Raw genomic sequence first — 26810 nt, 5'->3', positions numbered from 1 at the left:
ATCGATACATTAACATAGAGACGGGCAGACCATGACACGCGACCAACCGATAGTAGAAAGGTGATAGAAATGAAGATAACCAACTATCGATGGAAAGAATCGACAGTTTTGCAACACTAGCACTAGGAAATATGGCGAGTCTTGGGGGCCAACACGAAAATTATTCGAATAATCCAGAAGGTACGCATTTAAAATTGGCCAAACATATTCCCCATTAAAGGATAGGCCTGTGCGCGAAAACGGATAGTGAAAAACCCCCCCCGGAGAATCGCGTAATGAGGCGTTTCAAGCGTCTAAAAATTGTTGGTCGACTGCGCAGCACTCACACCAAAGCCAAAGCAAACGATGTGAAAAAACTAAGAAGCCAGAAGTAGAAGTGTTTGCCCCCCTCGTATGGGTGAAATTTTGCTGCCGTGTGTTCTATGTGCTTGTTGTGCCTTTCCCCCAAACCGACAACCGGAGTTTGAGTTATAAATAAGTTCATGTTTCCAGAGGAAAACAGTTTTCTGTCTCCCTGCCGCCGCTGCTGCTGATGTCGTCTCTGCCTCAACCATTGCCGTCGTCGCTTCGTCATCGTGTGGCCAGCAGCTGCGCTGCAGCTGAGGCGTTTGTTTGTGTGCGTTTGTCCGTCCTCTTCGTCCGCCCATCCGCCAAATGCGTGTTTTCTGGCTACAAGTGCAAAACACAGAAGCCAATTGATTTTCCTACCCATATTCCACTCGTTTCGTTTCTTCGTGTCTCCTTCGAGTAAGTGCCGTGCCATTGTTTGGGGAAATCGTGCGGAAAATTCGGGTATTGCAAGCAGTTGTAATGGGGGCCGAACGCCAAATGAGCTCCAATTCATCGAATCCTTTCTTTATTTTCAGTGGAACACACATCTAAACGAGCCGAAAGCCGCGAGGGCAGCGCCGAGCGAAAAGGTAAAGCTAATACTTAGTTTATCTCTCACTTGTTACATAAAATTGGCATAGACTTCATATAGACCACCTCGCACACACCACACACACCCATTTATCTCCATATATACAACAACTATAATCCACTCTCAGCACGTCCACATACTGGGCCGACAGCCCACGCACCCGCGCTCACATCCACCGCACCTGCCGCCGCCGCCACCAACATGCCAGCGGAGATCTCAAGCTGCAGCCCCGGCAACACTCTGCACTGGTTTGCTCAGGTGGGCGGCAGCAGCAACAACGAAGATGACTCTCAAGGTAGTTTACATTCCATCGAGGGGCTCTCCGTCTGCTTGTCGTCTGCCTTTCCCGTTTCTCCTGTCTGAAGCATGATCTCACTAACAAACAGACCCCCAGAGACAACTCCTCCTTATCTTGGCATGAAAATCCACTCCCAAAATATTTCACTGCGACCTTGTCCGCTGATAAGTGTTCCCCCAGCTCTGACCTTCCATTGGGGCTAAGATTGAATTGCAGTGCATTTGGCTCTTTATTCTTACTGGTAATTACGTCATGGAATTCCAATAATATCTGCCAGTCGATAAGGCGATAAGGCCGACTGTTCTTTCGCAAATAATAGTCGATTATGGGGCGAGTATCTGCCTGGAATTGGCACTGGAAGTTGGAACTTTCATTCCTGCTTGCTAACAATAATCTTTGCTCGATTTTGTCGCCTCTGCGCCTCAATGTCATTTTAATATATCACAGAAATGTGCGCTTTACAGTTTCAGTTTTTCTTTCCTTCTCATTTGTTGCCTTTTTTGCACATTTGCGAATATCAGGGGTGGAATGGGGGCCGGGCCTGCGGGGGTGTATGATTCGTCTCGTGTTCGTGTGCGTGCCATTTGTTATTGTATGTTGTATGTGTAGTGTAATGTAGTCCCATTCCATGTGAGCTTGTCAATTGACCCACAAAAGCCAGCCAGCCAGCGCACAGCGTCAATGACGTCACGTTCCCCTTGTAAATAATTCACCGGCAACGAATGCCAAAAACAAAGAAAAAAACAAAATCGAAAAGAGAACAAGATTTGCTTTTCTGATTTTATTGATTTCTGGACACAGGTAGCACATCTCCAGTTTTTATTTGCCTGCCAACTCCCATTTGTTTGTTCAATTGTATGTTCAAAATTCATCAGCACCTAAAAATATAGCAAACTTAATAATTAATCCGAACTTTTCTTAGTGTCCAAAGATCGAGAGGAGAAGCTAAAATATGCACGCGACCGCCAGAATGAGGAGAGACAGAAAAAGATCGAGGAGCTGAGGGCCCAGGCAGAGGCGGCCCAAAGGTATCGCGAACAAAAAGAGGAGGAACGCCGGCGACGCATCGAGGACATGCGTGTCCGTGACACAGAGAAGCGCCACCAGGTGGAGGAGCGCAAGAAGGCCATCATTGAGGCCGAGAAGGAGCGTCGCGAGTACATACTTAAGAAGAATCAGGTGGGTCTCGCTCTCTGTTTTTTGCCCAAAATAATGCCTAATTGATTTTTGATCCCACAGGAACGTGAATCCAGAATAGAAGTTAAGAAAAGGGACAGAAACTCAATTGGGTTTGCTTTTGGCTCGTCGACGCCCCGTCTTTTGGATGTGCCTGCGGATTATGGTCTGGTATCGCCCAGTGCCTTTTGGGGTCAGCGCAGGTAAGGTTGTGGGAGTGCCGAAGTGCCCAAGTGAAACTACGCTGTGGCAAAATGAAAGCGAAGATCATTATCTAATTCCGAACATGGCAAAGCGAGAGTTCTAGTGTGCTAATATGTACAATTGCATTCCTTTTAGGTCTACATCGATATCGAACGTAGCGGGCGCCTCGCTTACACGTCGAAGTTCCGAGCGAGAACTTGCCGACAGTGGTGCTAAGAAGCGTGCCTCCTCCTCCACGGACAGACACGATGGTGAGTCACAAAACGGTGCCGTGCCACGCGAACGGTGCTGCCCCCCAGCAAATGACACACAAACACACACCCTCGGAACACTCTAGAGACCCCAAACACACACAAACCACACACACCACACACCCAAAACCCAAAACCACACACACATAATGAGATTACATTTTATTTTGCAGTTATTGTTATTTCTTACCTTAGAACCAATTGGTACAAGCTCTCAGTGTGTGATGATCCCCACTTAAAACTAGATATTTCCATAATCTATCCAAGTTATCGATTATGCATCACTGTACCAACCTCCCCCCAGACCTTGTACATGTGATACACCCCAGCCCAAAAGAATTTTAACACCCGGCACGATCACCTTTTATTTTTAAATCTTTTTTGTTTTCGAATACTCTTCCTACTCGTATGATTTGCACCTAAAAGCAACAACAGTTTTCACACACCTCTGTAACGATCACTTTTCTCTCTGTAACAAAAACAAAACAAAAACCGACAAAATCATCATCAGATCATCGCCGAAAGTCTTCGTCCATGTATGAGGTGTTCAATTGGGGCTATTCCAATGATGAGCCGCCTAAGCGGTTCTCCCTGTCCATAGCCAGTGGCGTTATCAATATCGATGGTCCTGGTCCGGCCACTAGCAAACAAACAGCGCACAGACCCCATATGACAACAACAACAGCAACAAGCACCACAGCTGCAACAAGCCACAACAACAACAACAACTACAACAGCTTCCATAACTCGTATCGTAAGGGTGAGGGTTTCTACTACTCTTCTCAAGCTCTTGTTCCCCCTGCTCTCTCCCGTTTTTAACCCACGTTCATGTTTCGTGTTCTCCAATTATTGTTTTTTTTTTTTTTGCCCTAACCCTAACCCCGAATAACGAATAACCCCGCCGTAATCTCGTAACTCTTTGTCTCTCCTCCTCCCCTCTGTAACCGTGGCATGCGTTTGCGCCTAAGTTTTGCATGATGTATAAAAGCTCCTCCAATAATTCCTAATTGTGTACAGAAATCACACACCCGCTCGTTCCTTGCCTAGTACTCCTCTCTGTGCTGCAGCTCTAACACTCAGAGAGAGAGAGAGAGAGAGAAGCAGCGGCAGCAGCATTAGCCTTAGCATTTGCCCTCTAAAATGATCTTTCAACGTATTTAGATATTTCTCAGCATGGTTGTTTCCTTATGGGAAAGCGTATACACAAGGTTGAACTTTGAAGTGGAATAGAAGGTTTCTTGACTTGAAGAAGAACTTTCTTCGCATATTTGCCCATACAATAATCATCTCTAATGGATCATCAACCATCAGTTAAGTTCGCAGTGTAAACGCTTTCTCTTTGCGCTATTTTTGCCTACTTTTGATTTCTCTTGTTGATAGCATATAAGTTTTGTTGTCAGTAAGAGCAGAAACTTGAAAACCGTTGTATCCAAAAACCAAAACCCACAAACAAACAAAATATTACAGAAGATAGCGTTGACACATCACCCATCGTGTTCCGAAGCGTTTACCGCAGGAAAACGGACCTCATGCCGACAATACCCAGCCCCCGAGACGGGCATTATGGTTCGCGCAGCTCCCTGAGCACCACGCCAGCCAGAACCCCAGGTAAGACTGACCCAGCGATCGATCGATCATTGCAAACCCACATACTCTACACATACATACTACATACTCATCCCAGCGATCAGCCTCCTCATTGTCCAGCTACTCATCATATGATCAGCCTCATTCGGTTAGCCCATTGCGTAGGTGCCAGATTCCCCAATGGTCCAGTTCCCTCCCACCCCCGCGACTGTATGTTATTGGGTTCTTGCTTAGTCTGAGAAGGGATATGATATGCATTATGTATATGGAAAGAGAGAAGAAGGGAAGCCTGCACATGCTGTTGAGGCACCTACACGTACACCAAAACACCAACACACACACACACACGAAGTTTTCTCACTTTCTCATTTTGTAGAGCAGCTTGTCCCCCACATGTATATCCGTGCCGTCTCCTGTATAAATATGTACATGTATATAGCTATAAAATAAGGATCCAGCAGCGAGACTCTTGATTCATGAACCAACTTCAAATTTCAACTTTCAACTGACTCGCAGGACGGGCCTACTCCATGAATCGTTTGGACCAGCTGGCCCAGCCCATACGCCGCAACGGGGAGCATGTGCGAGCCATACTGGAGCGGGAGCGGCGCGAGAGCGAACTGGAGATGCTCGACGAGACGGCCTCGCTGGGGGGCGTGGGACGGCGCATTCATGCAGCCGGATCCACGGCTCGGTCTCGTCGGGCAGGCAGCGCTGGCAGCGGCAGTTCGAGTGCCACCGGCATCATGTCCCGAAGCATGACCCACCTGGCGGGTGGGCAGCGGGATCGGGATCGCGGAAAGTATTCGCTGGGCGGCGGAATTTCGACCAGCTTCCGGCCGTTGGGCAGTGCCGGGCACCGTGACTCCAGTAAGAGCATGACACAGATAAGCAACCACAGTTCGTGGTCGGCATATGGCACTACACCAGCACCCAACCACCACAACCACAACCAGCACCGACAGTCCACACTTGGCTTGCAAACTGCAGCAACTAAAAAATATCTTCAATCATCATTTCAAGCCTCATCCTCCGCATCCTACTCCTACTCGAACGCCTCGATCGCCAGGCGGGCAGGCCATCAGCAGCAGCAATATGCGACTTCTACTAACCCCTACCACCGTTGTCTCGATTTCGATCCCAACTCATTGTTGCTCATGAACTCTTCTAGTTTGTTAGTAAATGCAGGTGTGTGCGATTAAACAAAAAAACAAAACTATCCAACAACAACCATTGAACATACTACTCAACCACCCAACAACGAAAACCAGCCAATACAACCACACACTACCTCTACACACCACACACACACACTCGCACACACATAAATACTCTTCTAATCGCGGCTGGCGTTGTCATTTATCTGCCCATTTACCCCGAATAAGTACTACATATTTACCGATAGCACACTACAATTGGCTAACTTGAACTTTCACCCCCACTACTCTCGACCACGGCACAAACACAGAGACCACATATTACACACGTACACAACTTTGGTTATCCCGTAGATCCATAGAAGACATACTGTACGTAGAACGACCGATGAGATAGAGGTTTTCTCCAGTTCATTTGAGCAGCAATTTGTGGAGCCATTTCATTTCTCATTCCAACGATTCATTTACATCAAAAGAGCGTTTCAAATGTGACTATACAATGGCTATGTACATATATTCTAAGCTATGAGCTTAGATCGAAAGATCTCCTTTGCTTTTGATTCATTTGTGAATCTATCTGTAAACAGATTGATCTTTTGTACAGTTTTATTTAGTATTTGGCAATTATTCAAGATGATTGCTAACTGAATTTGAGATACTGCACTACCAGACTTATCTATTCTGTTGAAACCCTTCTCTTAACAATCTCAGCAGATACTTCCTGAAACGCACTTCAACATTAATTTCATTCTGTCTCTAGACCTCCATTTATGTCGGATCCATTATATTTTCCATACTTCATATTCTTCATGTGCCATCCATTTTATTGGCTATTTCAACGAATTTTGGGTCCATATTGTTTGCTGAGTGTCGCCATTTGTCGGTCGTTTCGTTCGTATGTTATCCCATAGTTAAGCATCCCTTTTAGAAATGGTTAAGCGGTACATTCATTTACTTATATATTATTCTTATGGTTGGTATACTTTTGCCATCATTTAACATTGTAATCATACCTATTATTTATATACATATACAACACAAAACACTTGGGTTAGGTATTGTTACTATTATTTTATTGTGGTCCTTGGTATATGTTCTCGTATTTTAATTTGTGTCTCGCTCGCTGTGTGTCCCCACTCCGATCGGATCATTTGTCTGTTGGTTCTTTGGCTAACTTGTGTCTAGAAATGGTTTTGTGTGACTTTCCTTTTCCCCCAACCCACCCACACACACACGACCAACTCTGGTGACGGTCACAATGCACAAAGCAGCTTGGTTTGGTGCCCCTCACATACTATAAAGCTCATCCATATTGACACACCCCCCACTCCACTCACCGACTCCCCGAGAGGCGTCTCTCACCTCGCACCGACACTAAATTCATTTCGATTCTGTAGGCTCGCGATCAGGAAATGCCACGCCAGGCGGACACTTTAACAACTCAAGGCCCGGCAGCGCCATGTCCACCTCAACTAATTTGTCCACGTCTGGCTTAGTGCCCAGACGACCAGCCACGGCGCCACGCAAGCCCAGGCCGGCCAGCATTGCCGGCACCGGCATGTCCTTAGAAGGTAAGTCCAATCACACTCTATAAAGAGTCTACCTAAACCTTTCTGTAAACCCCCTACAGAGATCAACAAACTGAAGAAGGATCACAAGCCGCCTGTAAAGACAGCAACAGCCGCCTCACCATCCGCACAAACGACCCCCAAACGAACTGCAAACTTGATGTCCACCTCCCTGATCGTGACCTCCAGCTCATCTCGATTGAACAGTGCCGAGAAGAAGACGCCTTCAAAGAGGGTATGTATTCGTTTAATCATTCGCAGGAAGATCCTCATTCAATAATTCCTCTTGGTCTTCCAGGAACCTTTGGTGCCGAAGGCATCATCTGCTTCCAAGGCTCTGTCGAGTCGCACTGCCAGCTCTGAGCGTATTAGCAGGGTTAGCAGGGAACCGAAAACTAGAGATGCCTCTGCCATGAGCAGGTCCATGATTGTTGCTAGCAGCAGCAGCACCTCCACCACAACTACCACCAGTAAAGTGGCCTCAGCAGCGCCTGATTCTGCTCCTGCTCCCGCGGTCCAAAACGGTGTGGCCAAGGAGGCAGAAAAGACAACCGCAGAGGTGCCAGTTCCTATGGATGCGCCCGCCCCTGCTCCCGCTGTAAGCAAGGCGGAAAAGGAGGCACTAAACTCTGTTAAGACAGAGGAAGTCTCCAGGCAGGAGGAGGAACAGAATGTGCTCGTACAGATGCAGGTGCAACCAGACTCGCTAGTTGGCTCTGTTAATGTGGAGGAAAAGGTCGACGAGGGCACTGAGAAGGAGGAGCTGCCCAGGCAACCACTGGAGCCTCAAGCTGCACCCAAGAAGCCGTCGCGCAGCAAGGAGAACTCGGAGGTGCGAGAGCTGACTCCGCCAGCAGCGAACGCCGGCGGCGATGGCACTGACTTGATGACCGCATCGATGATGGCCAAGAAGATCACGACCGAGGAGCAGGCCAAGGCCGCATTGGCCGAAAGACGACGCCTGGCCCGCGAGGAGGCCGAACGACAGGCGGAATTAGAGCGCCAACGACTCGAAGCCGAACGTCTGGCCGAAATCAAGGCCCAGGAAGAGGAAGCCGAACGCCAGCGTCTGTTCGAGGAGGAGTCCACACGCCTGGCAGAGGAGCAGAGGCGCGGCGAGGAAGAGCGTCTGCGCAAGGCCATCGAGGTAAGGGAACCACTTATAGAAGGAAACTTGAAAGCTCATTAATAATTTTGATTGTCTCTCCGCCTGCAGGAAGCCCAACAGCGGGAGGAGGAGGAACAGCGCAAACGCGAAGAGGAGGAGAAACAGCGCGTGGAGCGTGAAGAGGCTGAAAAGAAGGCCAAGGAGGAGGCAGAGAAGCAGCGTATCGAGGTGGCCGAGCGCCTCAAGCGCGAGGAGAAGGAGCGTGAGGAGCGACGCAAGCGCGTGGAAGCGATTATGTCACGCACCCGCAAGGCCGGAGCCGCTGCTACTCCCTCTAAGGTAGTAGTTCCCACAGGAGACGAGAGAGAGAGTGTTGAAAGCTAACTCTCAATCCTTTGCAGGAATCTAATGATAAGGCAGCCCCCGCGGCTGCAACGGAGACAGCCCCCGCTGATGGTAGCAGCAGCAGCGACAGCAACAGCGTGAGCGGTAGCAGCAACAACTCTGCCGGTGGATCGCCCAGCACTGCAGTGGCCACAGTGGAAGTGGCCTCCTCGGAGGCGACTCCCAACAGCCAGCAGGCGATGTACGAGCAATCGGTGCTAGACAAGGAGAATTCGCTGATCAACAGTTTCTCCACTATGATCATCGACGAGAACGCCAAGAATCTGCAGCAGCAGCATCAGCAGGTGAGCAATGGCAAGCTGCTGGCGGACTTTGATGGCAGCAGCAACACCACCAACCCCCCCGCGGTGGCCAATGGCAATGGTGGCCATTTCGAGAATGTGAACAACAAGAAGTGAGTGACTTCTATGCGAAATATTCCATATATCTAATCATTTCCAATATATTTTATTTGCAGCGACATTAATCTGCTGCAGGATGCCGTCGCTCCGGTCACCACGCAGCTGATCGACCTGAGCATCGAGTCACAAGATCTACACCTGAACAACAATAACAGCTTGCTGACGAGCACAGCGGCAACCACCACGCTAGTCACTGCTGATAGTCACGAGAATAAAGGTTCAGTCCCCGCCCCTCATTACTTTCCCCAAACTCTCGACTAAACAGAAAAAATCTATCTCCTCAGATATATCGTTGCTGTGAATTGGATGAGGAAACCAAAACCTGATTGTTTTCTAAACCTAAATCATGATATAGCTAAATGTGTGTGGAGTTGGGAGTATTTATTCATAGGAAGAGATCTATATAGGAATGCGAATGCGAGAGTGCGACAAATTATGGTTACTACTGAAAACAGGAAAACATAAAAGCTTATAAAAACCTATATATATATATACATTATATAGATAGGAAGAGAATCGAAAAGGAGAAAGCATGTGAGTGAGGAATGATTAAGAAATGTGAAGCAGCTGCACGTAAATCTAGTTAAGAACTAAGACAACCCCTAAAAGAGATCAGAAAAGCAAAGAGAAAATATCTATGTGAGAATGAGAGGAGTGGTATGGGATCCATCCATCCCTACCGCAATGTTCGGGGATCGATCGTTTGCGAAGCAATTCAATATCAAAGAAATCTATTTGTGAAGCACTACATTTAAAGCTAAGGATAAAAGATACAAGAAAATGAACATTTGATGCAATTTTCGATTCGTTTCGAGCTAATTTAATTACGAAATCAATCGCTTCAAAAGTCGCAAGTGCATGTTTACATGTTACTGAGTATAACTTGAGCAGAATAGACGCCGACGGACAGCGTATATAATTGCAAATTATATAACAAATTAATAGACAAACCCCCTAGTTTAAACAACTATGCGAGATTCCCCGAGCGAGGAAAACGAAGAAGCGGTACCCAGACAAGTTATGGTCTATACCATACAGAGAGTAACCCGCAAGATCCCAAGGCCCTCATGCAATACTACTGCTCACCCCACACTTTAATTTGCCCAACTTTTTGCACAGTTGTTCTGTAAGTTAAGTTTATAACACGTTGAGCCAACGAATCGTGCGGTATTATTTATTACAAACAAACAAAACAAAACAAAACAAAAAATTCAATTGAAATTACTTACTGATACTGTTTTGTAGGCAATCCATCCCCATATGGATCCGTCGATCAGATATATAGGTAGTCTGTAAACAAACACATAAACACACAAGATATTTAGACACTGTAATCAGAGATATCAGTGCTTGGATGTAACACACACAAACACATACACGCCTAGGTCTAATGCGAATGAGGAGGGAGTCCTGTACGATGTTGTACTATTTTTTGTAGTAGGAGTCGAAAATCTGATTATGCTTATGTCACCCTTTTTATTATAGTAAAAGTTCTCTGTATATTATCTATTTTGCGTCTACGTATATATTTTTTGGTATCACATTTTTTTATATATACACATTTATATTTGTAATTGTATTTATCCATGTGCAAAAATAAATTATGATTATTTTTTAAAGAGTCGTCATCGTCCCCCACGTACTTGTCCTCCTCCCCGTTAACTGTCTCGTAAAATCAGAAACATGCAAAAACAGATTGTAAAAAATAAATCAAATTTATATAGTATATAATAATGAATCATCCCATAGTCGATATCACTCACACACACACACTCAGTCTGTGTGTGTGTGTGCCACACCCACTTGTATCTGAGCGTAAGGGCCTTAACAATATCGTAGGATCTGGATCGATATGGACAGATCGATGGAAGAATTGTAAGAGTTGTAAGAGAATTCAATTTGAGTGTTTCGCATGTGGAAGCCCCAATCCGTTAATAGATTAATATAATAAAATAATGGCAATATATGTATGCAACTAATGAACCCTAACTTCTAGTTAATTAATGCTTTCCTATGTTATAAACCTAATGGCGATATAATCAAAACATAAAAGACAAACGCAAACGCAAAATCCACACAAATCAATCAATACCTTAAACGATCAAGCTGAAGTATGTATTGTACTATATCTAATAATACGAGTCGAGTACGAGAACAAACAGAACAACAAAACAACAGAACATGTAAGCAATAAATCCAATCCCCTCTATTTATTTAGTATCACACGAGAACACTAAAGAAATTCGCTTATTATCGTATAACCACACAAAAATTGCATAATTTATACGATTACCTAAAAATATATATATATTTATGTGAATAAACTGTAACTAATTCTCAAGGCAAACACTGAAATGAGTTGCTCCATCCCGTATCATTAGCCTTGATCGGTTCCAGAAAAGTCCCTCAAAATGTTGTGGTCATGAGCATGGAATTCTGGAATAGTTCTGTTGATAAGCTACAAGCCATAGGAACCAGGAAATAGACCAAAATAGAGATACTGATTACTATCTAATCTTTTGCTGTAGGAATTCCAGCAAAAGTGAACATGGTTTTTCTATTGTGTTCTGCACTCTGTTTAAATATAATCAACCGTTAAAAAGTTGTCTGTGACATCATCATGTTCAAAACAGCTGATGATGAGAGCGAGAGAATTCATTGCTCTCTAAGCTCATACTTGAAACGCAAAACTGAGTTGGAGAGCCGCATGGGCTGTGATGGAAAGGTATAGACAGCAGGTAAAAAGAGCCAAGCTTATTTCCAAAGCTCGTACAAACCTCACTTCGTGGCATGGTAGTGTATATTTTACCGTGCAAGCGGGCAAGCCACTGTGCCTGCTGTCCATACCCTATTTCTCATCAGCTTTTAAAAGCATTTTGAATTTCAATTGTAAAGATAAGAAACTCAGCCAATACGCTTTGAAACTTTGTTGAACGCGGTCGTGCCTTTCCGTATTTCGTCTTAACGTTCCGTTTACCGTGATATCCATTCCATTTGGCCTTTTGAGTGGACAGTGCATCGTAGCGTTGTTGTGCATACCGAATAGCGATATAACCCAACCTACATTTCGACCAGCATTTTAAGCCAGGCTCCCTGCAAACCCGCAAACCCGTTTCTCCAGCAGCAACATGTCGTCCAACCGTGCACCCAAGTCTGGTTTTGCCGCCGAGGCCCAACGCAAAGTAAGTAAAGTACTACAACAAAAACAGCAGAGTAAACAAATTGCCGAAAAACTGTAACTGGGGCTCTGCTTGCCATGGATGGGGTGGGGTGTTTGTGACTTTGGAGGCTTTCTGGCTGCTCTGCTGCATTGACTTTATTTGGCGATTCGGCGACGTGTTTTATCTGCCTCGCGCCAAAAGCCAGCAAAATTAACTAAAAATGGAATTTCGTCTAACAAGGAATGACCTCATTCTGTTGATAAGTAAGCTGGGGTACGTACATATGTACGTTATATATGTATGTAAATGTATGTACACATTGTATGTGCGAAATGAAGCTTCGTCTTGTCCATGGGCGTAATTTATGATGATTTTGCCTTCTAAAACAGCTTTCAAGTGCGGGAATTATTTCATTTGAATGCCACCCATTGAAAGATGTTTTACGAGACAGTTCCAGGGAAATTCTGTATTGCATTCATAATGAATGATTCTCTAATATAACTGTGGTTCGTAGTTGGAATATTGGAAGATAGATCCCTGCTCTACAGTTCTGTTCCGTAGTTTGGCAGTGAGTTCCGTCCCCTTTCTTGACTAAATTGACAACATTAGTTCCGCCTATTTACAGCACTTTGTTTTACATGCATAGACACACACCCAACCCTCTGACGAATGCACTTTTCGACTGGAATGTGGGGGTACATTTTTTTAGTACCCTTCGCCAGCTACGCAATTCAAGCCACGAAGCACAGGGCGCCCAAGCCAGAGTGAAATTGTATATGTCACCCGGTAAAGGGGATTAAGTGCAGCCCGACAGCAAAATCTACAAAAAGACAACAATAGTTACATTTAACGAAAAAACAAAAATAAGTGGGTACAAAATGCTGTGCTGTTTTGACAGTCGATGGTTTGAATACCCTTCAGCAAATATACCAAGATTCAACAGGTTCAACAGAGAAAACCTTTAGTTGGAGAGAATAGGATATGGAAAGAGGGACATATTCAATTCGATATTCAATACACTCTATCTGCCTGGCATGCAGGCCAGCTGTCGTCGTCTCAGCTTCAAATCGCGATCAAATGGCGGCCGGCTCGGCTCTCCAATCCACAGGAGCTGGAGGCGATGATGTCATCCTCAAACAGCCAGCTGGCGGCAACGGCAATCGGCGTTGCTGTCCGTCTCCTGCCTCGTTTCGACTTGGATCGTATTGTGCTTTGAAGTAACTCTTCGAAATGGAGAGTCGGAGTCGAAGACGTTGAATGCGTTGCCGGTATCTGGCTGTTGGGAAGCAGGGGGAAAAAGCGATAGGAACACCTTTCCATGAACGCCATTGAAAACACACACATAAAGAGCACTTAAAGAGTATGTGGCATGAACAAACAAGAAAACAAAAACTATATATGAAGGAAGGTATACAGCTGTATCTGTATCTGTGTGTATCGTATCATTCTCAAATTTCGGGCAAGGCATGGATGGGTTTTGCTGCAGCCCCTTCGACTGTCACTGGGAGAACAGAACAGAACTGAACAGAACAGAACGGAGCCCTTGCAACCCTTGCCAGAATTGCGTTAATTAGTCGTTTTCTTGTTAACCATTTCCCCCTCTGCTTTCGCTGGTACTGATGTTTTCCAGCCATTGAAACATTAGCCACGTACTAATCACCTGGGCCGCATTTGGCAGCCAAGAATCCGATTTTGTATCCAGTCCCCCAACACATTTGTATGTACATCCGCCGCACGCAACATATCCATGTACAGGTATCTTCTATCGGTATCAGTAAATGGAACTTGTCGGTGGTGCCTCGCCGCTCTTTAACAGTTGGCCCACATACACGTATGTACTTGTACTTGTAGCAGGCAGACACCGTCACTTTTAGATAACCCATAAACAGTAGGTAGCGTAGAGGGAGTCAACAACAGTGTTTTTTATCATAAATCAAATGTTGTTTGGATTTCCGGTGAAACTCCACCAAATAAAAGACAACACCTCAAATCCCCTCAACAACATAATAATAAAAAAGAGTTCTCTTTGTGGCTCTCGCACTCGAATTTGGCTTAAAACTTGAGAGTCCACATTTACACAAAAAAACGCATATCATATGATTGACCTCGATACATTTTGGGATTTTCGTTTATGTTTTCACAGTCGAGTAGTATCTGTATCTCCCCAGATATTGGTCAGTCAGCAATTGTCATGGATCACATGACACATCGCGAAAGAAAGGGAAATGAAACGAAATCGGAATTGGGTGAATAATCGCCAGATCTGTCATTTGGTCGATACAAAATATTTTCGAATTTCGCAGCTTACGTAATGGCAGAGTAGAGTGTGCCCCGAGTATGTGTTTGTCTAGTGATGCGCCAAACTCTGAGTGATTCCCTGAGTGATTTAGACGGGGCATACACACATTTAGCTATAGTCTTCGTCATCTTTGTTGAAATATTGCCAAAGTTCAAATAGATGGGTCCGGTGATGAGGCAAAGCAAAGCCATCGGATCCAAAGCCAAAGCCATAGCTATGACATCATCGACTCGACTCAACGATCGCTGGCTTCAAAAAGCCATCAGCCCGGCCAGGCCAGGCCAGGCATTACGTGCCCCTGCCTCTCATATCCTACAATGGATTATTATGCAATGATCATCAGTCTTCCGACTGAATCTCCATCTCCTCATGTTTTTAGTTTTATTTGTGCAGACATTTGTTTCTGTTTGCAGAGCGGAAACTTCCGTCAGAGTTGGGTTTATGAAGTCAGAACCCTGGAATAGAATATTTAGCAGAGGGAGAGAAAGATATTCACTCACTGTCTGAATCATGCATACGCGTACGAGAGTAGTTTCTCCCAAAAATATTTTCACTCTTCAAGTAATGTATGTAGGTGTGGGATGGAAGGCATATTGCGTTGGCAGTAAGACATGTTTAATTTAGCTCTTTTTTTTGTTTTTTTGTTTTGGTTTTTTGTTTGGATGGAGAGTTTTTGCTGGCCCACATTTTTTATTTTATTTTATTTTGGAAAGTAAGCGTGAATATGCGGGAAGCCAGAAGACAAGAGGCCCTTCCATTTTAATTTAACTAAAAGCCAGACCCAGACCCTGGCTTGGCCCAGACCCGGGTCGCCTTGAAGGGTCACTAATTCGCATTGCGTGTGGAATGCCATCCACCCAGAACGTACTTGAACAGGGGCTGCGCCTCTGTACGCTTCCTCTTCCCACAGAAAATAACTACATACATCATAAGCATGAGAATTAATTAGGTTCTTGTGAGCATTTCATTGTCACGCTGTTGGGTAATTGTCCGTAATCGTGGTTAATTCATCAAAACTGACCCATAGACCCAAAAACAAAACAGAGGCTCCATCCATGGTCAGGTCAGTTGGGTTACGTTTGGGCCAATAACACAGACAGAATGTTGCCTTTCCGGCTGTACCGTTATCAGCTGATGCCGAGTTCCAACGGAAAGCGTTGACAAACACAAAACTTTAAGTTTCAGTTTCTAATTATTTTGCAATCTCTGGAAGAGCCTGGAATGCCCCTAACATACGATAAGGCAGCACGTTCGGGCCAGCTGTACATATGTTTCTACTCGTATACTTCTACCCCATTCAATACACAGACATCATTCCTTATATAGTATACATTATTTGCTGTACTTTTGTGCCGGCATTCGATTGCCGTTGAATTTCGAGACGACCTCATATGTATGTAGCTGGCAAAACTAAAAAAAAAAATAATAAAACAAATGAAATGCTGGCTCCGAGCTTTCCGATTGCTGCTGCTGACTCATTAAAACAGCGATCAAAATATGTGTAAAAAAAGAAGCAACAACAATACTCAATCCAATACTGGAAAGCAGAAATAATTTTGCTATTCTCCAAGCATTTTTCGGCTTTAGGATCGATTCTGTTGGGACCACCAACTGTCGAAAACGTGTAAGAAATGTTCGGCATTCATTAGGTTCTTAACGGCTTTTTATTTATGATTATCTATGGAGAGAGAGAGGCAGGCCAGGCCGTAGAATCTCATCTACATATTTATGCCTAATCGAAATTATTCATCTGCCTGGAGGGTGTCAATTTATCTGCCATCAACATAATAATCATAATCGGCGATCGGCGATCGGATCGCTGGACTTCCAGAGTTATGATCATCTTGCTCCAGACGGGGCCAGATTCTTGCATGAGAATGTCAATCAAAATCATTTTTATTAATTGTCTAACGCTTCTCGAGACTTTTCTCTCTCTCCATCAGCGCCCCAATGATGGATGATTTCTGTTATTTGGTTCCATTTCATGTGGCTTTGTTTTCGGTATAAGATAAGTGCTGGGCTGGCAACGGGATCTAATGAGCTGAACTCTGCTGTTGGACCGTTATTCCAAATTGCAAAACAGTGGGAAGGAACTACTGCCATTAGATTGCAATTATCGATAACCCACTGTTATGGCCTTTTAATAATTGAAAGAGAAATCCGTCAGTCGGCAACTCTTCTGATAGAGTCATTTTTAAGTGATTTGCATATGTGGATTCTGTGGTTAAGCCACTGGGACTCTGCTTCTGCATATCTTAATCATGGATCAGTCGTTAATAATGCTCTTAAACTGGATGTTTGTCAATTGACTACCGTTGTGAAAGGGAGAGGGAAAGATATACACATGTATATAGAGAGATACAGAAAGAGTTATGTAGTACAGAGCGTTCACCTTTATTAAGTACACAAATCCAGGGAAAGCCTCTGCGATTCGCTTCATTATTACAACCTCTAGCCCCCCTTCTGTAACGCTGGCCATTTATGGGCTTGCTTGCATTTCACAGAGGGGCTGCGATAAGGAGTGGAGATTGTAGCTATAGATTGATAGAGAGTGGTGGCAAGCCACAATACAATTCAATTGGCGACAATCGTTCCATTTGTTTCTGAGATCATTCATTTTAATAGACTCGCCCGTCACAACCAAATCACACATTCTAGTGGAAGTAAAGTACATTTGTCCATATATATTCTACGAGTGCAAGTATACACTCAATCTGTCTGTATGTACTTCTCTGCTCTGCTCTGATAAAAATGTGCTGCTAATCAGAAATCTGTTAGCGACAGGCACTACAGTTTAATCAAGTAAAACTAATAATAATAACGGCTGCCAAGTGATACGATGATACGATGACCTAAAGTTCGTTAAACATTTTGATTCCGATTGCGATTTGGATCTAGATTTTTATTGGCTGAAGCTAAATAGTAACACGACACGCAACGCTTTTGCGGTTTGTGTGCGTTGGGGATTTTGGTTTATGGTTTTTTTTTTGTTTTTGCGGTTGGAAATGGAGTGATTCAAAAGTGTTGGCAGCTTTGAATGGGGGCCAGATGCTCAACAAGTGGTGGCTCTGAGGCCAAAATCGGTGCGAAGGACGCCCAAGCAGCCGGCAAAATAAAGGCCGAATATGGTCAAGACACTCGGATAAAACAGGCTCCGCTCCCAGTCAAAGCTATCGATCAGCATTGGCAAATATGGTTGTATCTCTATACTATGACTACTACCTATACAATATATTGCTTTGAGAACATGCGAACGTGACTGACTTTTCTTATTTGAGCAAGGTAGCACTCCCCATTCAATTGGGAGTGGCAACCAAGAGAGAGCTATACACTCGACAGAGAAAAGACAAAAAGTGAGCGAGAGAGTGTAGGTGAAATGAAATCTTATCCTTATCGGAACTTGAAATATAACCGGCGAATTGTCACGAGTGCCAGACAGGGAAAGGTGAATGTTTATAACCAATGAATGATAGCTCTCTTATCACCGATATTGCCCGAGATACAAGCAGGGGAAATAACCCAACCGCTGGGTAAGAGATATTGTCAGGGTCTGAACATGATTTGAGTCGCCGATTGGGTGCCCCAGTCTAGAAAGTCCCGCTGAAAGAGAGGGATTAGCAGCCATGTACCAGTCCAAGGTACTCTTATCTTAGAATATTTTGAAATAGCCAATCTAATCGAACACTCCCGTATTTATCCTTATTGCAGATCAACTCAAAGTACAGCGAGGAGCTGGCACAGGAATCCCTGGAGTGGATCAAGTCGGTGACCGCTGAGCCCATCAACACATCCGGCGACACGGACAACTTCTTCGAAGTGCTCAAGGATGGCGTGATCCTGTGCAAACTGGCCAATGCCCTGCAGCCGGGATCCATCAAGAAGGTGAACGAGAGCAAAATGGCATTCAAGTGCATGGAGAACATCTCGGCCTTCTTGGAGTGTGCCAAGAACTTTGGCGTCCCCACTCAGGAGACCTTCCAGAGCGTTGATCTCTGGGAGCGCCAGAATCTGAACTCTGTGGTTATCTGCCTGCAGTCGCTGGGTCGCAAGGTAAGTGCAATCATTGCTGAAAATATTCACAAGATAATTCTGATGAAAATATCCTTATCTGCCGTAGGCCTCGAACTTCAACAAGCCCTCGATTGGACCCAAGGAGGCAGACAAGAATGTGCGCAACTTCAGCGACGAGCAGCTGCGCGCCGGCCAAAATATCATCTCACTGCAGTATGGATCCAACAAGGGCGCCACCCAGTCGGGCATCAACTTTGGCAACACCAGGCACATGTAGATCTGCGACAGCATCAGTCTACCACTTCACGTCACCCATCTCCAGTCTCAGACATTCCGCAATAAAGCCAAAACCAAAAGCCAACATCTTCCGCTGCGGCTACCTTCCGTAGTTTTGGCACTTAATCCTCCTTGATTTGGGTCTAGTTCAGGTTTAAATATGACATTTTGGGAGCAGAACACGATGAAATATGTAGAGAGCAGCGCGAAAGCAGTAACGATTTATGATACCAATTTGTATTTGTATTCCAATTGTAGCAGGCAAATGCTGTTATGTTATAACATAAACTACATTTATTTTAATATTATTACTCGTAAGTACTCACGGATTTCTTAGAATGACTTATTATATTTTCAACATTTGCATTCCGCATTCCTGGCACTCCACTCCATCAGCTTTTTCCTTTGGTAATATCGTTATTAAGTCTCCCCCACACCACCACTGCACTCGGTTTTTGTGCCATCGAAGGACAATTTGAAATTGTCCCAATGCAAAGAGAGATGCAGGATATGATGAAAGTGTCTTTTTATCTCGTAGAGTAACGATTACAATGCTAACAATGTTGTTTCAAACTAACCACCTGAGAATATCAATCAACCTGAGCATTTAATTAAATGTATTTACAGACAGAGTATATATGTATATCTATGTATTACACACTTATAAATGATCTATTTTGAATAATATCCCCTGTTGAAAATAAATAGTTATTCTTTTCACAAAAATCGACTAGCGAATGTTTTAATTTGCTGCTTTTAAAAATAAAAATGGGTTGCATACTTTTGGGACGGTTTATGTTATTGATAATGGCATACTTTCAGGCTGAATATATATTACGTATTTAGCCTTGTTGGGATTATATGTAAAAACCACATTAAAATGGCATTATTCTTAATATCCTTGCATCCGATCACGAGGATGTATGGCATGTCCTGATTCGACAGGTCACAGCCAAGCTATGGCGTTATAGGGATTACATTAAAAAAATCATTAAAATGCCATTATCCTTAAAGTCCTTACATCCGAAAGGATTGAAAACGATAAAGGACATTCGCCTGATCACGAGGAGGTGTGGCATGTCCTGATCGGCAAACAAATTAAGGAGAAAACAACATCCAAAAATGTCCAGTGGAACTACGGTTGGGTGCATACCTTTAATGGCGAGATTTAAAAAAAACCGCCGAGTTTCATAGCAGCCAGCTCTTGACACGATGAAAAAACATAAAAACCAGCTACCTTCTGCTGGTTTATGTTCGCCTAGTACTCGGTCCGAAAATTGCCATTTGAGCGAAGCAATTTGAAAAGTTTTTTGTTGTACAACAAACACACAGCACACAGCACACATTTTTGTTTTATTGTTTTCTCTTTAATTTGGGGGTCGATCAGGACATGCCACACCTCCTCGTGATCAGGCGAATGTCCTTTATCATTTTCAATCCTTTCGGACGTAAGGACTTTAAGGATAATGGCATTTTAAGGATGGTTTTTAATGTAATCCCCATAACGCCATAGCTTGGCTGTGTCCTGTCGGATCAGGACATGCCATCCCTCCTCGTGATCAGCCGAATGTCCTTTATCGTTTTCAATCCTTTCGGATGTAAGGACTTGGATAAAGGAAAATGGAATTTTAAGGATGTTTTTTAATGTAATCCTTATATCGCCATAGCTTGGCTGTGTCCTGTCGGATCAGGACATGCCATCCCTCCTCGTGATCAGCCGAATGTCTTTTATCGTTTTCAATCCTTTCGGATGTAAGGACTTGGATAAATGAAAATGGCATTTTAATGATGTTTTTTAATGTAATCCCTATAACGCCATAGCTTGGCCGTGTCCTGTCGGATCAGGACATCCTACGCCGCATTATGAGCGGAAGTGTCTTCTCTATCCTTTAAACCCATCAAGGACCTCAAAGCCTGCAGGATATGGCTGTTTTACGCAATTTTGTAATTGGCATCTTTTCGGCCTGAAAGTATACCACACCTTTGCGAATCAAAGTATCCCCAAAAAGATACTTCATATATTTGATAAAATTATTGAACGGCCTGAAAGTATGCTACACTTCTTGTTGTTGTACAAAACTTGGTTCATTTCATATATTTACATAATTGGCGGATGCATGTGTTATGCTAATCTTAACCTAGTCCGACGTGCTGTCACTCTCAGATTGGAAATGGGCTACTTCGATGTAGAATTTGTAATCCTGATCGCATCCCAAAGTCCTCAGTCGATCATACTTGCCTTCCTCGATCTTCTGTGAGAAGAATGTTGTTTTGACGGGGCATTCACTCTCCAGGTAGATCACATAGTTGGCTCAATGTTGGCAAATAGCACCCCATCGGCCATTTGTGTACTGTAGAGCTGCCAGAGACCACTACATTCCTCAAACTCTGTATGAAAACTCTCAGCTGTATGATGCCGGAAACGGTTTCGATTTTCTGAAAAACACCAAACGGTTAAAGATAGCTGCTGGCAGAATCAATATACACCTTACCTCCTCAGCATCGCTTGACAATATATGAAGACACTGAAGTGCGGCAATTATTGCAAGTATGATTCCATGCTCACGCCCTAAGTGACCATCTGGGCCAGATATATTGCAGGCACAGCCGACGAAAGCCCTCCATCAAGCATTAAACAGCCACAAAGGCCTGCGTCAGACGAATGGCCATGCTCAATATCTGCTTCATACAGCTCAACCTACGAATAGCCAACGATAGGATGCAGCTCCTCGTTATCGTCAAAGATCTTGAGTGCCGGGACGTGCACCACCCCAAAGGCCTTGTCCAGCTTGTTATAGGAACCCTCGGGCAGTTGGTAGCGTTTATTCGCCATTAAATAAATGAGTGCCATAGGTCAAGGCCAGCTCATCAACTCCATCAACTCCGTGTCCTTTCGCGTGTCTTGGCGAGGCGAGACCAGCAACTCTCAAAACATAGGCTGACGTGCTCTGCAAATCCACGGCGTTCTTTTATAACTTGCATAGGCGACACTGTAGACAGTAAATAGCCAAAGATGTCCAGGAGATGCAGGATACGATACTTTTTCATAATGCTGACAGACTCTCATTGGCCAACTGTGAAAAAGGAAAACACACTAGATTAATAATCAATTATATCGATATATTGCCGCTGATATACCCACACTCTCTCCGGTAGGATGTGCCTCAATGTGAGCCTCCCCCTCATCTGGTACATAACTGTCCCAAACTCGCCATATTTATCATTATCGCTCTCCTCCTCGGACTCTTTGAACTGCACATTGGTGCCATGCTGCAACTCATTGCTGGAGGTGGTTTTTCGTGTGTTTAGCCCTGATGGACCAGCAATGTAAATCTTTCTCCTGTTACCGAGATCCACAGTGCATGAGATGCTTCTGTCAATCCGACTGCGTGTCTTCCAACTTTTCCACGGCCTAATATCTGTTCCGTATCATTCGTGTTCCAACTACAACTTGGCGCTGGTTGAGCGAGATGAAGCTTACTTGGGTGCTATCTAATTGGACACAGTCAGATTGTTGTGCAGGCGGAGCCGGAGTGCGCCGGCCACCGATCCACGTGCTTTCCCATCAGGGATCAGACCTAGCCAGTTACATGATGTTCGTACATCAGGTTGCAGCCCAAGATTAGATATCTAAAAACACAACAAAAATAGATTCAATTGGAAAATGATCATCAAAACAAGGAAGCAGACCGCATGGAGGTATGTTTGTTACAAACTTCTGCGTACTCGAGCCCAAATTGATATGCTTTGGTAACCGTCATGACTGTTTATCGTTTAACTTTTGTTTTTGAGACCTTGTTATCCTTTTTGTTGTGGTTTTTACAATAAATTTAAAGTTTTGAGGTAGCGCATGTTCTTATTGCAGTGTGACCGCAGTTTTATCGATCCACTGACCACTGACCCTCAAAAGTATACCGAATAATACCTTTATCAGTTATTTCATATTCCCCGATTCTGATATTCTCTTCAATATTATTAGCAAGATAAGACTCCCAACATTGAACATTTAATTTCATAAGAAAGAAAAAGCAAATCTTTAGAAGATTAGCTATTTCAAAGGACTCGCTTTTGTTATTTTAGTTGTTTTTCCAGTCAAATTGCGAAACATGCCGTAGTTTTTGCTGCTCCGGTAACTAGTGCTGCAAAACGAACAAGGGAACTATCGAAACAGATATATCGAGTATGTTAATGACGTCTGACAAAAACTCGGTGTTATGGGTTATATTCAAATAAGAAGGCGCCAGGTGGCTGCAGTGCAACGAACATAATTGATTTGTTAGGTGTCAGGCGGTATTGGGGCTTGGTTTATCTGATCGAAAATTAGTTGGGTGACGGCTCGTTGGTATACTTAAGGTCAGTTAAATAAGTTAATCAAAAGGAGAATAGAATTCATAATTTAAATAAATAGTATAAAATTCAAGTATTTACTAATGTACCTATTTATCAGATGGGTGATGCAATCAGCAGGTTGTGATGGAACCTGGCAGCTGATATCAGTGCTTTAAGAAATGCGTTTAATCAGGGGTTTATGTTAACAAAAAATTAAATTAACAGTTACCGCTGGCAAGCAGTAAACATTTCAGATTATACCTGTTAACAGAGTCACTTAACAGTTTGCTAAGTCAAACTGCTCGTAAGCATTTGTGGGAGCAGAATTAGTTCAATAGATAAACAAATCAGACAATCATATTGATTACATTAATATATCGTTAAATTTTCATCATCAAACATGAACAGTTCAGTTGCATGCGGTATAGTTTTAGGGTCGTAGATGCGTTGACTCTGCTGCTTGTACATAGAAGCTGCCAAAAAAAACTTCGACATAGTTCTACTATTGGTGTAGAATCTGCTCTAGAGATCTACGATTACCGGGTACGAACGATTCATATATGCGTTTTTGATAACTACGAGTGTGGGGCTGAGCAATCGATGACCCCACCAGCGGTGCCTGCAAGACTTTTCCTTTGTTCACTCGAAACTTATCAGCTCGGGACTCTGATAGAGCCATTGTTTACAAATTGTCGCGGCTCAGTGCTTGATTCATTCAGAAATAAGGGGGCCGCCCCGAGTTTCAGGTGATAGAAGCCCCAAAGAGGCTGGGTAGAGCATCGCCTCAGCAGTTGGAGCTGCTCAGATGATCGCACAGTCTGAGCTGAGAACGCGTAGCGCCAAGTCGTCGTAGTTGTCGCCGTCTTCGTCGTTGAATAATAATTGATAATAGCCGTGCATCTAGTATAGGGAGCCAGAGCACAAGCGAGAGAACAAGCCACAGCCACAGCCAGAGCCAAAGCACAGTATTTGTTTATATTTCCACACATTCGTATAAATAATTATGAAATCAGAGGCATTGCACAAGCTGCTGCTGGCATTATGTGTGCTGCTGATTGCCTGCGCGTGGAGCCAGCCATGTAAGTTGAAGTCTACTCGTGCACGCGTCCCACGACAATCCTTATCCCTTACAACAAAGCCTGCTTCCAGTGGCAACGCCCCAGCAGTTGGAGCAGCAGCAACAACAGCCGGAGCGACAGCCACAGACAATCGATCGCCAACTCCTGCTCATCGAGAACAATGTGAAAGCGGAGGATGCGCAGAACTACCAGATCACGATACCGAGGAAGGCCAAGGCGGGGGAACCCTGTCTAACCATCACCTGGAAGACCAACCCGGATGGCAGCGGACCAGACTATCCGCGAATCTACATGGCTGACGGCTACTTCAGGATAGTGCCACCCTCAATGCCCACAGAGCAACCGCAATAAACGGATAGATTCTGTCGGAATTATTTCTGAGAGATCTTCTTTACCTTTATGAGCTGTATCTAGAAATCACTGAGAAATCACTCGGAATTCCATCACACAAATCCCATGGAGACGGACAGGCTGCCGAAAAGTGCCCTCTAGACATATTTTTTTTGATTCGACAGCATAATTGTACACTGACCCATTGCGCTTATGGGGGAGAAGTTGCAATTTGCTCCTTTTTTAGCGCCTGTGTGTGGCAACACCCAGTCTGGACAGTGGACTCTGCAAGGGTGCCATGACAGCACTGGAATGGAGTCAGGAGTGGGATGTGGGCATGTGGAGTTAGAGTCCAGACAGTAGAAGCTCCAACTCCAGTGAAATTTGCCAACTGTCTGACTCTCTCCCTGTCTGCTTGTGTCTGTGTGTCTGCAAGGGACAGACACAGCGACAGATACCGAGAGAGAGATAGAGAGAGAGAGAGAGAGAGAGAGAATGAACAGAAACTCCAACTCCGTGCAGGGCTGCACTTTTCGGGATGCCGCCTGCAAAAAGTTTCCCTTTTTTCCATGCCCAGACTTTCGCTGCAGTTTTCGCTTCAGAGCGAAACCCGAGCAGCAGAAAACCACGAAAAAAATGTGGCGTGGGAGTGTGTTAGTAAGGCTAATTGACTTGCCACAACTCGGGATCGGGTCCATGCCTATGCTGATATAAATGCTTCATTAAACATGTGACAGCAGAAGCCGAAACATCATAAATGCATTTGACGACGTCTCTGAGGCGCTACTTAGGGCTCCATCTACGAAAGATTTGTGTTTCTTGGGCAGTCATTTTGTTGACAGCTGTCAATAGCTGAAGGGGCTAAACTCATTCCAAATTTGTGGAGTGAAATATATATTAAATCTGGATCAAGTGTGTGTGTACAATGTACTCCCACGATTTAGGTATTCATAATGCTCTGGATATTGTCTGCGTGCTTTTTCATTTGCTTCATCTTTCTGATCCTGTACTTGATGTGCCTCTGCATTGTGATATTTATTTCCATTGTATTTGGCTATCCGATTGAAAATTAAAGTTGTAAATAAATCCAGAAGGTAAGTTTACACCTAAAAACAATCATTTTTGATTGGGTCTTCCCCCATTGGGTTCCCCATTTTATCAGTCTCTGCAATAATTAGAAACCCATCCACTTCTGTTTGGTGCTCTTTTATCCACGATTTGTAAAGTTTTCACCACTTCCCACTGACTGCACTGCAGTTCCAGCCAAAAGGGAAATCATAAACCAAATCAAATGGATCTCTGTCTAGAATGCCATTAATTTTCCGTTTCCCCAAACAGCCACGAGAGCAACCCCCAGAGCTCAGACAGACAGTTCAGTTTCAGCTCCAGTTCTCCCAGAAACAGAACCAAAACCAAACCCCTCGTAAAAGTTGACAAAAGTTTTATGCATTACCTTTGTCTACATCTTTGCAGAGCTTCAGTTAACGGCGATGTGGACACGCAGGGTAGTGGCTCAGACAACAGTCTATGGATTGAGTCGCTCCCTTTCATTTTGGGTGGTTGTTGGTTATACCACTCGCATAGATATGGTGTTGCTGTCGTTATGCCAGACACCGCTGGAGCAAAAGGGTATTAATGTCATAAAGAATCGTGTCCAATGTAAACTTTCCCCTACCCAGTCCTGCTGTTCTTAAGATCCTTCTTAGCTTAATTCAAAATTGACCAAATATATCAATTACCATCCATATCTTGTTGTCCAACTGTCGTGCATAGCATTCCAATGTGTTTTACTTCCCACTCAAATGCATTTGGCACTCTTCCTCCGCCTGGCTGTCTGTCTGGTCTCTGGATTTGTGGGAAGGGCTGTGTTGCCCAAGACAGTTAATGCTTTTTTTGGATACTTCCCCACTTGCCCCACCACCCCTTGAACATTTTGTTGAATTTTTAATCAGCCTTTGGCCTCTGGCTTCCTTGATTTGATTGAATCGAATAAAATGTGCAAGCTTCACTCTCGCTCCACTTCCCCTTTTTTGGCTGTGCGCTGGTCTACAAGTTTTTAGAAAGTTCCAGGGCGGCTGCTGCTCCAACTCAAACTCCAACCTCCTCCTGCTGCTGCTGCTGCTGCTGCAGCCACCACCCCTTGGCTGGCTATCCCAATCCCTGCCTGCCTGGCAGCCCTCCTTCACCTCGGCGTTGTCTGCACTGCGTCACGTTCGCCGCATGCTGTCTGCCATTTTGGCTTTTCCTG

General features: G+C 44.3%; 4 protein-coding genes across 16 annotated transcripts; 3 read left to right on the top strand and 1 right to left on the bottom strand.

Annotated features, from left to right (window-relative positions):
* Positions 1–40: 40 nt before the first annotated feature.
* On the top strand, positions 41–11128 carry LOC117580272 (ensconsin). 11 transcript variants are annotated; one of them, XM_034266715.1, is made up of 16 exons: positions 41–180; positions 867–920; positions 1050–1217; positions 2143–2399; positions 2460–2599; positions 2736–2851; positions 3363–3611; positions 4319–4459; positions 4955–5626; positions 6993–7166; positions 7226–7398; positions 7462–8310; positions 8380–8610; positions 8673–9070; positions 9134–9294; positions 9362–11128. In XM_034266715.1, the coding sequence occupies exons 1-16, from the start codon at positions 90–92 to the stop codon at positions 9376–9378; spliced, it is 3891 nt and encodes a 1296-aa protein (XP_034122606.1). In that variant the 5' UTR covers positions 41–89; the 3' UTR covers positions 9379–11128. The 11 variants fall into 11 exon arrangements, with proteins under 11 accessions (XP_034122606.1, XP_034122608.1, XP_034122609.1 ...); XM_034266717.1 differs by having other exon boundaries at positions 42–180; positions 4955–5308; XM_034266718.1 differs by lacking the exon at positions 1050–1217 and having other exon boundaries at positions 42–180; positions 4955–5308.
* An 848-nt stretch (positions 11129–11976) lies between these two features.
* LOC117579570 (myophilin) lies at positions 11977–19484 on the top strand. Of its 2 annotated transcripts, none has more exons than XM_034265494.1 (3): positions 11977–12259; positions 18246–18587; positions 18655–19484. In XM_034265494.1, the coding sequence occupies exons 1-3, from the start codon at positions 12206–12208 to the stop codon at positions 18823–18825; spliced, it is 567 nt and encodes a 188-aa protein (XP_034121385.1). In that variant the 5' UTR covers positions 11977–12205; the 3' UTR covers positions 18826–19484. The 2 variants fall into 2 exon arrangements, with proteins under 2 accessions (XP_034121385.1, XP_034121388.1); XM_034265497.1 differs by lacking the exon at positions 11977–12259 and adding an exon at positions 18037–18175.
* Positions 19485–20904: 1420 nt separating this feature from the next.
* On the bottom strand, positions 20905–22732 carry LOC117580062. 2 transcript variants are annotated; one of them, XM_034266300.1, is made up of 4 exons: positions 21967–22247; positions 21762–21898; positions 21158–21214; positions 20905–21114 (listed from the first exon to the last, which is right to left on the bottom strand). In XM_034266300.1, the coding sequence occupies exons 1-4, from the start codon at positions 22017–22019 to the stop codon at positions 20963–20965; spliced, it is 399 nt and encodes a 132-aa protein (XP_034122191.1). In that variant the 5' UTR covers positions 22020–22247; the 3' UTR covers positions 20905–20962. The 2 variants fall into 2 exon arrangements, 1 of the variants encoding a protein (XP_034122191.1); XR_004573535.1 differs by lacking the exons at positions 20905–21114; positions 21158–21214 and adding an exon at positions 22515–22732 and having other exon boundaries at positions 21748–21898; positions 21967–22454.
* A 1447-nt stretch (positions 22733–24179) lies between these two features.
* On the top strand, positions 24180–24597 carry LOC117579206. Its single transcript, XM_034264975.1, has 2 exons — positions 24180–24232; positions 24292–24597. The coding sequence occupies exons 1-2, from the start codon at positions 24195–24197 to the stop codon at positions 24581–24583; spliced, it is 330 nt and encodes a 109-aa protein (XP_034120866.1). The 5' UTR covers positions 24180–24194; the 3' UTR covers positions 24584–24597.
* Positions 24598–26810: the final 2213 nt, after the last annotated feature.

Source organism: Drosophila guanche, unplaced genomic scaffold (genome assembly GCF_900245975.1).
Source record: "Drosophila guanche unplaced genomic scaffold, DGUA_6, whole genome shotgun sequence".
NCBI lineage: Eukaryota > Metazoa > Arthropoda > Insecta > Diptera > Drosophilidae > Drosophila > Drosophila guanche.
The sequence above is the reverse complement of the archived record's forward strand: the minus strand, read 5'-3'. Positions and strand labels throughout refer to the sequence as shown.